At 41.9% G+C, this 13,893-nt stretch overlaps 1 protein-coding gene across 6 annotated transcripts in view; it reads right to left on the bottom strand.

The window, feature by feature from the left end:
• The window catches only part of PKNOX2 (PBX/knotted 1 homeobox 2), an 86,362-nt gene that overhangs the window by 19,235 nt on the left and 53,234 nt on the right, over nucleotides 1-13,893 (bottom strand). For all 6 annotated transcript variants that reach the window (XM_048328658.1, XM_048328655.1, XM_048328657.1 and 3 more), the window contains 2 exons: nucleotides 9,739-9,847; nucleotides 3,323-3,462 (listed from right to left, as the gene is read on the bottom strand). In XM_048328658.1, the coding sequence (XP_048184615.1) occupies nucleotides 3,323-3,462; nucleotides 9,739-9,822 (224 nt within the window). In that variant the 5' untranslated portion in view covers nucleotides 9,823-9,847. The remainder of the gene's footprint in view (nucleotides 1-3,322; nucleotides 3,463-9,738; nucleotides 9,848-13,893) is intronic.

The raw sequence follows: 13,893 nt of genomic DNA, 5'->3' as shown, positions 1-13,893 counted from the left end.
CGCTAATACCACAGCATATTATAGTTTAATCTGTCCTGATCCTGGTTTAATGCAAGATTCACCGAGGCTGGAGTAGAGAACGGAGAGGGGGGGGAAATCATTTCATAATTTCAGTAGCCCCGCTGGAGCTTAGCCAAGGGATATGAAAGGCAAATTCCAGGCGGCAGGTTGAATTATTGGGACTTATGAACTGGTGGCACCGCAGCAGGTGCCTGCTGCCATTTCCAGAGCCGCTCCATCAATTAGGAGCAGAGGCATGGAATTACCCCAAGGATGGGGGTCTGGGGAGGGGAGAAGCAGATTGCAGCCCCTGAGCAATTTGTAGCCCCTTTTCTTTGCGGGGTTGCATTGACCAAGGGGGGATTAAGGCCGCTGCCAGCATCACCCCGTGCTCCTCAGTATGGGGACAGTGCTGCTATGGGCCCCCAGGAATGTTTTTGGGGCTGGCAAGGAGTAGGAGGGGGAGGCACATGGCTGAGGGGAGAATGGTTTGCTTTTCAGCTGAAAACGAAACGGAATAAAAAATTTAAAATTTAAGAGGGAATAAAAAGAAACGAAGTAGAATCCGATCCAATCGAATCCATCGATAAATAAAAATAAAATGAAATGAAACAAAATTAGAAAATAAACAAAACCACCAAAAAAAATAACATTAAGTGACATTAAACAAAAAAATATAAAATATAACACAAGGGGAAATTAGGGGGTCAAGACCCCCAGGGATGGGTTAAGGGAGGGCACTGAGGGCACTCTCTGAGTGCAGTCTCAAGGACTGTTGGAATTTGGGGTTTTGCCATGAGATTTATGCTGGATTGTTGTGGAATTTGGGGGGTTTTTTTTCATTTTTGCATGAGAAAAAACCCATCCCAAACCACCTTTTTCTCCATTGCCAGCCTTTCTGTGGCCACACCGCACAGAGGAAAGGACGGCCCACCACGGCAGGTGGAGGCTTTGCCATAAAAATTGGGAGCCCCTTTTTGCTATGAAATTTGCAGGGGGGGAATAGATGGATATCCAGAATGCACAGGGGAATCAGGAGGATTTTCCCCACTGTGGGTGTTGCGGAGGTGGAAAACCACCCCTGTGGCATGAAGGAGAGTTTTGGGGTAGAAAAATCTGCTTTTGTTGATTATGGTTTTGCAAAAAAAACGTGTTTTGTTTAGTTGGTTTTTTTTTTTTGCCAGGGAATCCTCCAAATGAAAGGGCTGAACCAGCACTGACATTTTCCTGCAGGAGAGAGGTCGTTTGCAGCCACTAATAAAAAGGATTCGACACGGGCTAATAAAGAGGAATGAATTCCTCTAATGGCCTAATTTCCCACCTTCAGCCGGGTTTGAGCCAGTGGCACAGCGGGCACATCACAACAGGAATTTTATTTTTTTCACCCCTTTTCCCCTAAAAAAACCCCCAAACAACCCAAAACAAAACAAAACAAAATGAAAAAAAAAACCCACCACCAAAAAAAAGCCACACAAAAAGCCCCCCACCAAACTTAACGCAAAGAAATCCAGCCATTTCCCACTTGGAAAAATCCAATTTGTGGTGCTCGGGTGGTTTAAGCATCATTTCCCTTCAGGAGCATCATCTTTTCTGGTCCAAAATCCATTGGGAAGTCCCAGCCCCGCTGTTGCATAAAGTCACGAAAACACTTTAGCTGGGAGAAAATTGCAGACGAGAAGTGCCACTGCTGGACCAGTCCCTGCCAAGCTGCTCCCACACCAAGAAGGGTGGGGAAGGATTTCTTTTTTTCCCTTTTTTCTACTTTTTCTAACGGGTGATAAACCTCCTGCTAGGGCATAAAACCCGGCAGGGTGACTTGTCCATCGGTTTTTATATTTCCCATCACACTTTCCCAGCAATTTCCTTCCAGCTTGATCGACCGACGCTTACGGCCGATGCCTTCTGCCTTGGTGCAATTATTGAAAATTAACAAAATTCCATTGTTTGGGGTGGTGGGAAATGGACCTAGGAGAGCTAAGAAAATCCTTGTGCGCATTTGATACCTAATGACATATCCATCATCCATTTTAACCACTGGATAGGGGAATATTCAGCAAAAAAAGGGATAATTGTATGTAAATATATAACATATTACAAAACATATTGTAGTGTATACTCATTTTATATAAAAACATATTTGTGGGGTTGTTTTGGCTACTACCCAAAAATAAGCATCCAGGTTTGGGCAGTAAGTGCACACATGGAACTAGACAACAAATTTTCCCCCACTTTTCTGGGGGGAATACCTCCCATAAGGTGTTTTTTGCATGTCTTTGACCTTCCAATCAAGGCTGTGAAAACTCCAAGGGTGAGGTTTGGTTTTTTCCCTCTATCCCACAAATGCTGCAGAACTCCTCACAGAAGGGCAAAAAAAAGGTGGTTTTGTCCTCAAATGGCTTCTTTTGCTTTGAGAAAATGATTTCCATCCTTGGGAGACCTGAAGCTAATAATCCTTTGTGTTTTCCTGGGAAAGGGTGAGTTCATTCCATACTTTCATCCACCTTTTCAGACCTTCCAGCCTTGTACTATTTGAATATTTGGAGTACAAATATTTTAATTCCTTCAAGTCTAAGCTGCAATTTTTTCATTCACAAGCCTCCACAGCCCTGGTCATTGATAGGAGGTTAATCCTTAACCTTAAACTTTAATCCTAAATATATTAGAATACTGTTACTCTTAGATCATTGCTACATGTTCTAATATTGTAAATGATCACATATCACCTGTATAATTACGTATTACTTATATAATTATACTGTTTACATCATTAGAATATTACTTACAGCAGTTATACAATAACATTACTGCATCTTTTACAGTATCATATATTATTACCCCCAAATTGACAAAAAAGGGATGGGAGGGGCCATCCATCCCTTGCCCATCACTGCCCACATCCTGCACAGATGCACGAACTGCACATTTCAGGTTAATGTGGGACTTTACTCCTTGTTCACCCCAAATCACACGGCTTTGCCCCTCAAAAAGGTTAATTTGGGGCAGTTCTTAGAGGATGAATATTTTGAAGGGGCAGACATGCTGCAGAACAAAGTCCACGAAGGAGCTCCATCACCATGCGTTATAATCAATGGTTATTATTGCTAAAAAGGAGCTAATTGCTAATTCCCCCCTTCCTGTGTGTTAATTAATGCATTAGAAGAATAGCAGATTAATAATGCATAATAATAACGAATGCATCAACGAGCCAATCCAGTAACCAATGCATTAATTAATGCATCGCTGAATTGATGCAACAATCCTGCATTATAATAACAAAACCATTAATTAAAATGCATTAATGAATGCAATTATCTTGCATCACCTGTAGACAGCCCTCTTGTCGGCCTCCAGCTGCGCCTGGGGGTCGCCGCCCGCGGCCGGCACCGGCGTGTTGGCAGCCGCCGCTGGCGTGGTGAGATGCACAGGCTGGGCTTTGGTGGGCTGCTGGGCTGTGGCTGTCATCTGGGGAGGGCAGGGAATAAAGGAGAGAGGAAGAAAAGAACATCAGATCCAATAAAAATAGGGTTTGTTGCACTTTTCCACGCCTTCTGCATGGAGTTTTGGAAGTTCGGGACGCAGCGCTGTGTTGGGGCTCTGTGCAGGATGGGTTTGGGGGACGTAAAACATGCACAGGCATTTTATCTTTGCCTGGAAAGAGAAGGCTTAGGGTTTTACCACATTTTTCCCCACTTTTTCCACTTTTCACCAGGGGAAAATAGAGAAAAAAGTCCCCCCATCTTTATTGTGTGGGGTAATTTAGGAAGGGTTGTTTCACACGAGTCCCAGATTAAATCAGCTGCGACGCTTTGGTTTGCCAAGAGTTTTTTCAAAGCAGGTATTACTGTCTAGACACAGTCATTTTCAATTTTATCCCAAAATTAGGTGTGCCTCTTCCAGCTCACCAAGCCCAGCAATGACTCATCTCAGAGCTGGGAGAAGACAGCCAAAAAAAATCACACTTTTTTTGGTGCCCGTGCCCAAATCACCCAGCTTTAGCCCCGGTGCTGTTGACACATCCCGGGAATGTGCTGTGCAATAAATCATCCTGCCACAAACATTGTGTTTCTTTTAAAAACAGCAGTGATTTTAGGTAAATATAAATCTTTAAGATGGGAGATGTGCCTGTGCCATTGCTCCTGAGAATGCCTGAGCGTCCTCCCAGCATCACCCCAAAAGTGCCACCCTCTGGAACAGGGTAAAAGCTGTTCAGGGGCAGTTTGCACTTAAAACCATCAATTCCATTAAAAAAACTCCGAATGATTTGCTGTCAGCCTTCAGACAGGTCCAACGTGGGCTCCGTGTTATCCTCACAAGATTCCGTTAAAAAAAATTCAGGGAGAATTCGAAACGCTTGGGGTTCAAACACATCAGCAGCACCCCAAATCCAGCAGTTTTAGCCTAAAATCCCAGTGGAAAATTATTTCAGAGTGGTCAGTTTGCTTGCTTCGCTGTTGAAATTTGTCAAAAAATGAGTATTTGCCTATTTTTACTGGTAAATGTTCAGTAGTCCCTCAAGGCATAGAGCAAAAGGAAGCTCTGGCTCTTTCTAAATATGATATATATAATTTATTTGTCTAATATACTTATTTCTATGTCTATATATAATTATATATTATCTATATTTATATAATGTTTCCTCCTGTCTGTGTTTTGACATAAATACTATATATTATTTATTTGTCTGATACACTAATGTATTTATTTCTGTGTTTATATAGAAATGGGCTTATATGTAGTTTTTATTTATTTGTCTAACATGCCTCTAAATTTATTTGTTATTATTAATATAGAAAAATGTTCATATACACAAATTATCGTGTCATTAATTAATGTAAATGCATACATATGTATATTTATACACAAATATGTAAAACTTTGTAAACCCAAGCTGGACCAAAATCATGACACCTTTTGCTTTTAAAATGTTTGCCTTTAATATCTCCAGCCTGACCTTTTGCTGTCGCTTTTTTTCCACTTCTTTTTCTTTTCAATCTCCTTTATTGTTCATAACTCCAAAGTTGGGCTCCAGCACCTGCAAATTCACTTGGTGCTATTTCATTTCCAACTCTCCCGACAGGTTCCATTTCTGTCCCTCCTCCCTTCCCTGGTGCTAAAGAAATGAGTGAAATTTGGGCTTCGCTTCCCCTTCTGATCCCAGCAGTTTGGATTTCTCTTCCTTCCCCCCTCATTTTCCATTTAAAACCCAGATGCCAACAGATCTCAGGATGCTCCAGCCATGCCACTGAATATCTCCTCATCCTCTTTCCCTTTTCCCCCTTTTTTCTCCCTATTATCTCCATGGAAAATTACATTTATGCAGGGAAAAATGGCTTTTTCCCCCAACATTTTCCCTTTTTTTTTTATCCCCCCTCATCAAACTTATTTACCAGGATTCCAAAGCCCTTTTTGCATCCTGCCAAGCTGACTATTTCCAGCCAAGTCTGCAACTAATTGAGCTATTACCCAAAAAAAAAAAAAGCCTCCTCTGGGGCTGCTCCGAAGCCATTACCTCACCTTGGACTAAAGAAAAGAATAAAAAATAAGTAAAAATAATTCCAAGTCCATGGAAAAAGAGGTGAGAGGATGCTGGGATGGGGGGATTTGCAGCTGAATAGGGAGGAAGGAAAATACAGAGCCAAAAATGGCATTTGGGGGAGCAGGTGGGGATAAGAAAGGAGGGAAAAGGCAGCAGGTTCCTGGTAGTGGGAAAATGGGGAAAATAGGGGGAAATATTTGGGCATAAAACTTGTAAACATTGATAAAAAATGCAGGTGGGTTTTGGTTTTTGGTTTTTTGTTTCCCCTGGAAAATGGCCAAAAATAGTTGCAGGAGGGGGGGAAAAAAAGGTGAACAAAAAAGGAAAATAAAAAGTACAAAAAAGTTACGTTCAAAAAGCAGCAAAAAAGTGAAGAAAAAATTCTAATGATGACAATAATTATGGAAACTGTGAAAAATTCGTTAAAATATGCTTCAAATACGTTCAGAATGTGTTTACAAATACACTGGGAAATTTTTAAAATGTTACAAATATGTTCAAAGATGTACAAATTTAAAAATGTTTTATAAATATGTTAAAAATTTATTTAAAGCATAGAAAAATGTAAAAAATATGTTTGCAATTACGTAAGAAACCAAAATGCTTTCAAATGTAGAAAATACATTAAAAGATGCTAAAATGTTGAAAAAAATTTTAAATTATGTTAAAAATGTCCTTTAAAATACATTTTAAGTGAAGAACATGGGGAAAAATGACAAAAGGCTTTAAAGATGAAAAAAAAAATTGTAAAAAAAGAAAGCAACAGTGAAATTTTAAAAGTAATACAAAAAATAGTAAAAAACCATTTCAAAATCCCTGAGTTTTTGCAAAGCTCCTGGGTCGAGCAGATGTTTTTGAGGTGCTGTTTGCTCGATGCTGCCCGAGCTGTGTATGACATCGCTGGGTTGGGGTATTGCACATTTCTGGGGTTCAGAAATGTAATCCACAAACTACAAATTCTCAAATTATCAATTCCCAAATTACAAATTCCCACATTACAAATTTCTGGGGTTCAGGGATGACATTGCTGGGTTTGGATCTAACACATTGCTGGGGTTCAGGGATGTAATCCACAAACTACAAATTCACAAACTACAAATTCCCAATTTACAAATTCCCAATTTACAAATTCCCAAATTACAAATTCCCAAATTACAAATTTCGGGGATTCGGGGATGACATTTGTGGGTTTGGATCTAACACATTGCTGGGGTTCAGAAATGTAATCCACAAACTACAAATTCTCAAGTTATCAATTCCCAATTTACAAATTCCCAATTACAAATTCCCAAATTACAAATTCCCAATTACAAATTCCCACATTACAAATTCCCACATTACAAATTCCCAAATTACAAATTCCCAATTACAAATTCCCACATTACAAATTCCCACATTACAAATTCCCACATTACAAATTCCCAAATTACAAATTCCCACATTACAAATTCCCAATTACAAATTCCCAAATTACAAATTCCCACATTACAAATTCCCACATTACAAATTTCGGGGGTTCAGGGATGACATCTGGGGGTTTGGATCTAACACATTGCTGGGGTTCAGGGATGATATTTCTGGGCTTTTCCCTTCTTTTGGAAGGTCTCTGCTGATATTGGTGGCTGCTCCTGGGCTCCAGGGGGGCTTCCCACAGGTTTCAATGCCATAATCCCCCTTCTTTAGATTTTATTTTGGCCAAAGACATCAAGTGCAGAGAGCAAATCCCCTAAATCATCATTTACCCCATTCTTCAGTGTTTTGCTGGGAAATTCCTCCACTGCCATCACACATGAGCCCAAAAACCTGCTGAGGACACCAGGAACTGGGGGGGGTTTGTGGCTCCTACTGAAAAATCACAATCTCCACCCAAATTTTAACCTGTGACTTTTTCAAAACTGATTTTATAAATAAAAAGATAGAGCTACGTTAGTAAATTTTTATTTTTGTCCCTGTTACAACCACCTAGAAAGCACATTTTAGGGGGAGGAGGAGAGGAGGAAAGATACTTTTATTGCTTTCTGTGTTGCAAATTATAAAAAATCAACTTCTCCATTCAATCTTTAATTTTTTTTCAATATATATTTATAGAGTAAGTTATTTATTTATTTATTTGTCTTTTTTGTCCCTATTGTAACCACCTGGGAGGAGGGGGAAGATGCTTCTTATCATTTTCCGGGGTGAAATTTATGAAAAATTAACATCTCCACCCAATTTTTTAGCAACACTTTTTCTTAAATGTTTTTAAAATAAGCAAATAAATAAATAAACAAATAATTCTCCCTTCCTCCCTATTTTTGGCCCTGTTGTGACCACCTAAGGAGCATTTTTTGGTAGGGCAAAGCTGCTTTCACCACTTTTGGTGCTAAAAAATACCTATTTTTAAAACAACCTCTTTTTGCCAATGAAATGGCTGAAGACTCTTCCTCAGCTTTTTGCTTTAATTCATTACAGGAAACTGGTTTTTATGGAGACTAATTTTCAACAGGTAGAGTACTTAAGGAGTGCAGCCATGCTGGGTGTAAAAGATGCTCCATGTTACACTCCTGTAACAGATTCCAGTGATGAATGAAGCATTTTTTCCTTCCAAAAGGCAACTTTTCCCATAATTTTTGCTTTTTTTTGCATGTTTCTGACAGTGAGGCTGACAGCTTGCACAGCCTCTGCTGTAAAACCCGAATGCAAAGCTCCCCAAATCCCTTTTTTTAGCACTCTTCTCCCCAAAGTGGTTCCCTTGATGAGGAGGAGCTCATTGTATCTCTGATAATCAATAATATTTTCGCTTATCACCAGTCCCCTCCATTTCTTCCCCATCTTTGGGGAGAAGAAATTTGTGTAATTTCCTTTTCCAAACCCTAGAAATCTCAAATCTTCGGGTGAAAAGTTCACAGCAGTCACAGACAAGCCCAAAAAAAAAAATCAATTCTTGGCTGCAGCTTTCCCTCCAAACCCACTAAACAGAAAGAGAAATGCTTGAGCAACCCCCTTGATAAGGTAAAAAAGGCAGGATTTGGTCAGCAATGCTCCTGAGGGTCCCCAAAATTCAAAGTATTAGAAGAGGGGGTAGATAAGGGACAGGGGTGGGGAAGGTAGAGGGGATGTCTCCAAAGGATGCTACAGCAAATGTCGGCTATTTTAGAAGTCCCTTAAATTGCCCATTAGGACTAAAGCGTGGTGCAGCTCCCCGCTGCGGAAGCGAGAAAGGGAAAAAAAATTTGGAAAAAAAAGCCCTACTCGAAGCAAAGCAGCGAAGCGAGTAAATGATGACACAGAAGTTGGAGGAGCCATAAAAGCCCCACCGAGGTGTCGTTTGTGAGAAGTGACCTTTTCCCACCAAAGGAAATGAGTAGAAAGGAGACACGGGCGGCTTCAAGGGGGGGGAAAAGTCAATTTATTTATTTTAGCTTGCGGAGGGCAGGCTTGGGGGTTTGGGGTTTTTTGTGGGGTTTTTTTTTTGGTGGTGAGGGGAGATTTTTCTGCTTTCGCAGATGAGAGATGCAGCAAATGGGGAAAAACGTGAAATCTTCCGTATGAACTGAAAAAAAAAAGCTGCTTTGAACATGGAGCTGGCTCAGTGCCAATACAGATCACCCCTGTTCAGTCATTGTAGCTGGAAGAGCGGAAACGTGATACAAATTTACCCCTAAAAAATCTTGGGATGGGCTTCAAGGTGCAGGACCACCTCCAAAATCCATCCTCAACTCCCAGGTCCAGCCCACTGGGGTGCTCCAGAAGAGTTTCTCTTGGACAAACTCCTCTTCTTATAATAACTTGACTCCATAACGATGCTTGGAAAAGTTATTTGACCACTTAGAGCACCACTGGAGATGAAATCTTTTTTCTCCCCTGCCACAAGTTATTAAAAAATGCCATTGAAATAAATCAAAGGCCATTCCTATGACTAAACCTGCCCTGGTTCAGTCAAATGTTTCATCTTTCCAGCTAATTAACCTGCTGGTTGCAATCATGCCACCATGTCAGCTCTCCAAGAAGACCCAAAGACCCCAAAATAAGACAAAAAGGGGAAAAAAACCATAGTTTTACCCAAAACCTTTCAGTCTTGGAGACTGACAGGAAGGGTTTTAATTTTGCCAGTCTCTGAGATGAACGCTCTGGGGTGAAATACTTCGTCATGGCCATTATTTAGGAAATCAAAGAAGTGAATGAAGGAGTTGGGGGTCCCGGGGGGTCTGGAGGACACTCACCTGTGGGGTGTCTTGGTAGGGAGGAGGAGGCACTGTCTGGGTGGCCATCATCGTCAAAGCTGGTGCCGGGGAGACATGGTGCATCCTGCTTGGGAGTCACATCGAGAACCTGCGGGCAGGAGAACGAAGCTGCTGGATTACAAGGGATCTCTCCCCCCAGAAAAATCCCACAGAAAGGGAAGAAAAAGAAAGGCAGAAAGGAGAGGTGACATTCCTCACACAAGCACTGAGTTCTACCCACACAGCCCCTGGAAGAAACTCAAGGTGATTTGATCACCCTTACCATGCTTTGATGATTTTTTGTGATTTGTGATTTTGGGTAAGAAATGCATCAGGGTGAAGAGAAGCAGCAGGCCACTGGCAGGGAGATCTTCACTGGACAGCAGCCAGGCAAAGGGAGAGGTCTTGGAGATGATGGCTGCCATCAGTGAGACTCATTATATTTTCTCCCTTGTGAACCCTGGTGCACCCAGGGCATTTTCTTTCCACCCCTCATGCCTAACCACGGTGCCTAAATGGGGATTTCCAACCCCCTTCCAGTTATTCCTCTTTTTTGGAAGCAGAAAGATGAATCATAAATGCAAAACTTGCCATTTCCTTCAATTATACACTAAACCCTCCCAAAACGATGTGTCTCTTTGCCTTTGGCCACCACACAGTCGCATCCTCAAGCACTGCACGCTCAGCTCAGAAGGGACATCGAGAATCCAGTGTGGGGATTCACCAACATCTTAAACTCCTGTGTTGTGCTGTCCAACCCAGCTGACTCCTGTGTTGAGGTCACTGATCCCATGGTGATTGAATGCTCAGAAATGTGGAAACTCTTGTTTGATTTGAACCAGGGAACAAACCTGGATTTTGCACACCCCATAAACCAAGGAGACAGCCCTCATGCCAGCCTCAACCTCTCTGGAAGTTGCTGCTTTCTGAAAATGCCGAGTTCTCTGGCAGGAAAACAAACTGATTTTTTTTGTATCTTCAGGTCCAAAGGAGATGGAGAAAAAAGAGGGGCACCAGGAAGGGACAAATCTGTAGTGGAGCACTTGGCTGGGAGAAGTCCCCAGCGATAGACCCAGTGGCAGATGTGACCCAAAAGCAATTCTTGGGCTGAAAATACCTCCTCTCCCACTATTTCACTGCAGCTGTGTGGTTGCTTCAGAAGAAAAGCCAATAATCTCGGCTAAATTCTTTTAAAAACTCTGCCCTGCCCTTTCTATAGCTCAGAGCTCTGTTTTGGGCCAACTCATGAAGTCACCAGGAAATCTTCCTGGGCTCTCTAAAAGTGCATTTCTTCTTGCCATGCCTCCTTTTTGTAAGGGATGACATCTCTCCAAGAGACGTCCCTGTTGTGATGCCCATGGACGCACTGGCTTTCCCGCTGGCTTCTCATCCATGGCACCATCCCATGAAGAAATGCAGAAAGTTATGTAAAGTCCCCTGACATTGTGAGGGAATATAACCAAAAAACAGAGTCAGTAACCAAAAAGCAGAGTCACCATGGCTTTCACCAGGAAATGGTGACAGGCAGGAAGGTGCAAGGAAGAGGAATGGGGGCACTGATGAGCTCAGTCCAAACCGAGGCACATCTGGGAATCTTTGGGAAAAATGTACAGAGTCCTCTCTATGAGGTCCATGGTTATTTGGGGGAAGAGGTGCAATATCCTGATCTCCTCGAGGCTTCAGGCTTTTCCAGGCACTGAGTTCACAAATGCACCATATCCAAATGGAAAGCCAAGCGCTGCATGCACGGGATGAGCGTCAACAACTCTTCTTTATTTTGCATGAAAAAATGAGGTTATTCTTTCTTATACTTTGCACAAATATGGATAGCCCATGAACTGAGTACTAAGAAATCACACCCAAAATCCTGTGCATTGTGAAGGTAGATCAGGGTTCTTGCATGACACAGACCTCTAGCAGTGAGGATATTGCATTTATGGGATTAAAATGATGCTTCTCATCTTTTTCCTCCCAACAGCAAAATAGCAGGAGGCAAAATTATCTGCTCCTGAGTGAACTCACAGCTTAAAATCTTTGATGTCCAATGTCAAAACTCAGCTTGCAGCTGCAGGCACACAAATATCCGTGTCCTCGGGGGGGTAACACCAAGGGGAAAACCTCCCCACCAGAAACTGTTGCAGCTGGGGAAAAGCAGAATTTAGCACTGTGACAGTCTGGACATCTGGGAAGCTAAAAAAAAAAGACACTTGCTATTTTGGTAAAAATACCCTGCTTGGCATCTATTGTTCCTGCCAGGAGCGATCCTACAACCAGCACGTGGCAATTTACTGTGGGGTGTGAGCTTTTTGGGTGAGTCTATTCCCAGAAGGTGGCAGCCCAGAGCCCCATTTAATTGCTGAAAAATATCTAAGCTGCTCAAATCGAGCCGTTCATTGAGGTTTATGGGTGTTGATTTGGAGGACAGGACTCACAGCCAAATGTGGGGGGAAAAATAAAAAAAAGAGGATAAAAGTGGGAGACAGCTGTTGCCAATAGCAGTGTATTTATCTTGGGGGAAACAAATGCACTCAGGCACCGTAAATATCCAGGAAAGTGTCTGGTGCCCACAGGAAAAGCTGGACAGGTGTTTCACATGGGAGCTCCCAGCCATGAATCTCAGGATAACAGTGCAAAGCTGTCAGCCCCATGGATTTATGGGCAGCCAACACAGGCAAGGGTTGAAAGCTGCTATTATGTGCATTAACCCTTCCTTATTTTTTGTATTTTTTATTTTATACATTAATCCCCTCTCTTTTCTTTCTTTCCCCCACTCCTGAAATTAATTTGTCTGCGTGAGCTCTTGACTATGAGCATCCAGATATGGGAAGGAGCAGAGCATCACCAAACCCCTGCCAACTCCTTCCAGCCCACCTCAAGGTAATGTTCAAATCTTGGGTGAGGAGTGAGTTCTGAGGATCTGGAGATCAAGGAGGGCAGGAATTGCAGCCAACTCCTGCGGGATTTGCACAGAAGAAAGAAATGGTGAGCAATAAAACCCATAAAGGCTCTTTCATTTCCGGAAGCAGCAGCACTTCACATTTTGGCAGCGACTTGAGATCAAAGTATCCTAAATTTCCTTATGAAATAAAATTATTTCAGCTATCACTGAAATGTTGCCATTACGTTGGAAATGTATTTCCCAAAGAGCTTGTGCCTATCTAAAAGACTCTCAGATTTATAGGCTGGGGTTTTTACCAGCAATATATTACAACCTTTTTCAAGCAAAAATAATTAAAGACTAAGTTGAAAAGTTGGGGTTTTTTTTCCATGTGGTCACTGATGCCTTAAAACACTTAAAAAAACCAAAGTATTGTCAGTCACCCACCACCCTCCAGGTGAATATGACCTCCTTGATTAATAAAACAGCCATAAGCCCATATTAGAATGGTTAGGGCTAGTTAGAATTAGGGCTGAATGCAAAAAAAAAAATTTAAAAAAAAATTAAAGATCCCTTTTATGGACTCTACATCACCGTTTTCAAAGCAAAATATTAATATTCAATCTGTAAAACACAATTCTTGTTTCTGAACCAATGGGAAAATGGGGATCACTTTTTCTAGCTCACTGAGAAGCTTCTGCCCCACAGCAATACGTGCAACTGATAACAGAGGATTCAACACGAGAAATCAGAAAATCAACTTTTCAGGCATTTCTTCTTCGCCACCTGAAGCATCAAAATTATTAGAGATACTTGAGGATGTTTTTTTCCAGCCACAGAAGGCATTTTTCTGCATTAAGGGAAGATTGCCTTTTCTAAAGGGGATTTTTCTGAAGCGGGGATGCTGTGAGATTTGCAATGCCGCCGTGTCAGTCACGCTCCCTCCACAGCAGCTGCGAGTTTTTTATGTCACCATCTTCACAGAGGGCTTGTGCAGGCTGAAGTTGATGATATATGCATTCAGCTAAGTTAAAATGAAGAAATATAGCAGAGGAGGGAGGGAGAGGGTCCTCCAGAGGACGATACATCTCACTCGGAACCGCCAGGACAGGCTCACTCTCGGCGGGTGATGCCAACTCTTGATTGGCCATAAAGCGAATTAAGAGTGACCCTCTCCTCTTGAATGTCTCATTTCTATCCACAAACCTTCACCTATTTTGCTTGTTTTTACCAAAATTCACGCATTACCCGGAAAGATGAATACCAGGTTTTCATAC

The sequence above is a fragment of the Corvus hawaiiensis genome, chromosome 25 (genome assembly GCF_020740725.1).
Source record: "Corvus hawaiiensis isolate bCorHaw1 chromosome 25, bCorHaw1.pri.cur, whole genome shotgun sequence".
Lineage (NCBI taxonomy): Eukaryota > Metazoa > Chordata > Aves > Passeriformes > Corvidae > Corvus > Corvus hawaiiensis.
The sequence above is the reverse complement of the archived record's forward strand: the minus strand, read 5'-3'. Positions and strand labels throughout refer to the sequence as shown.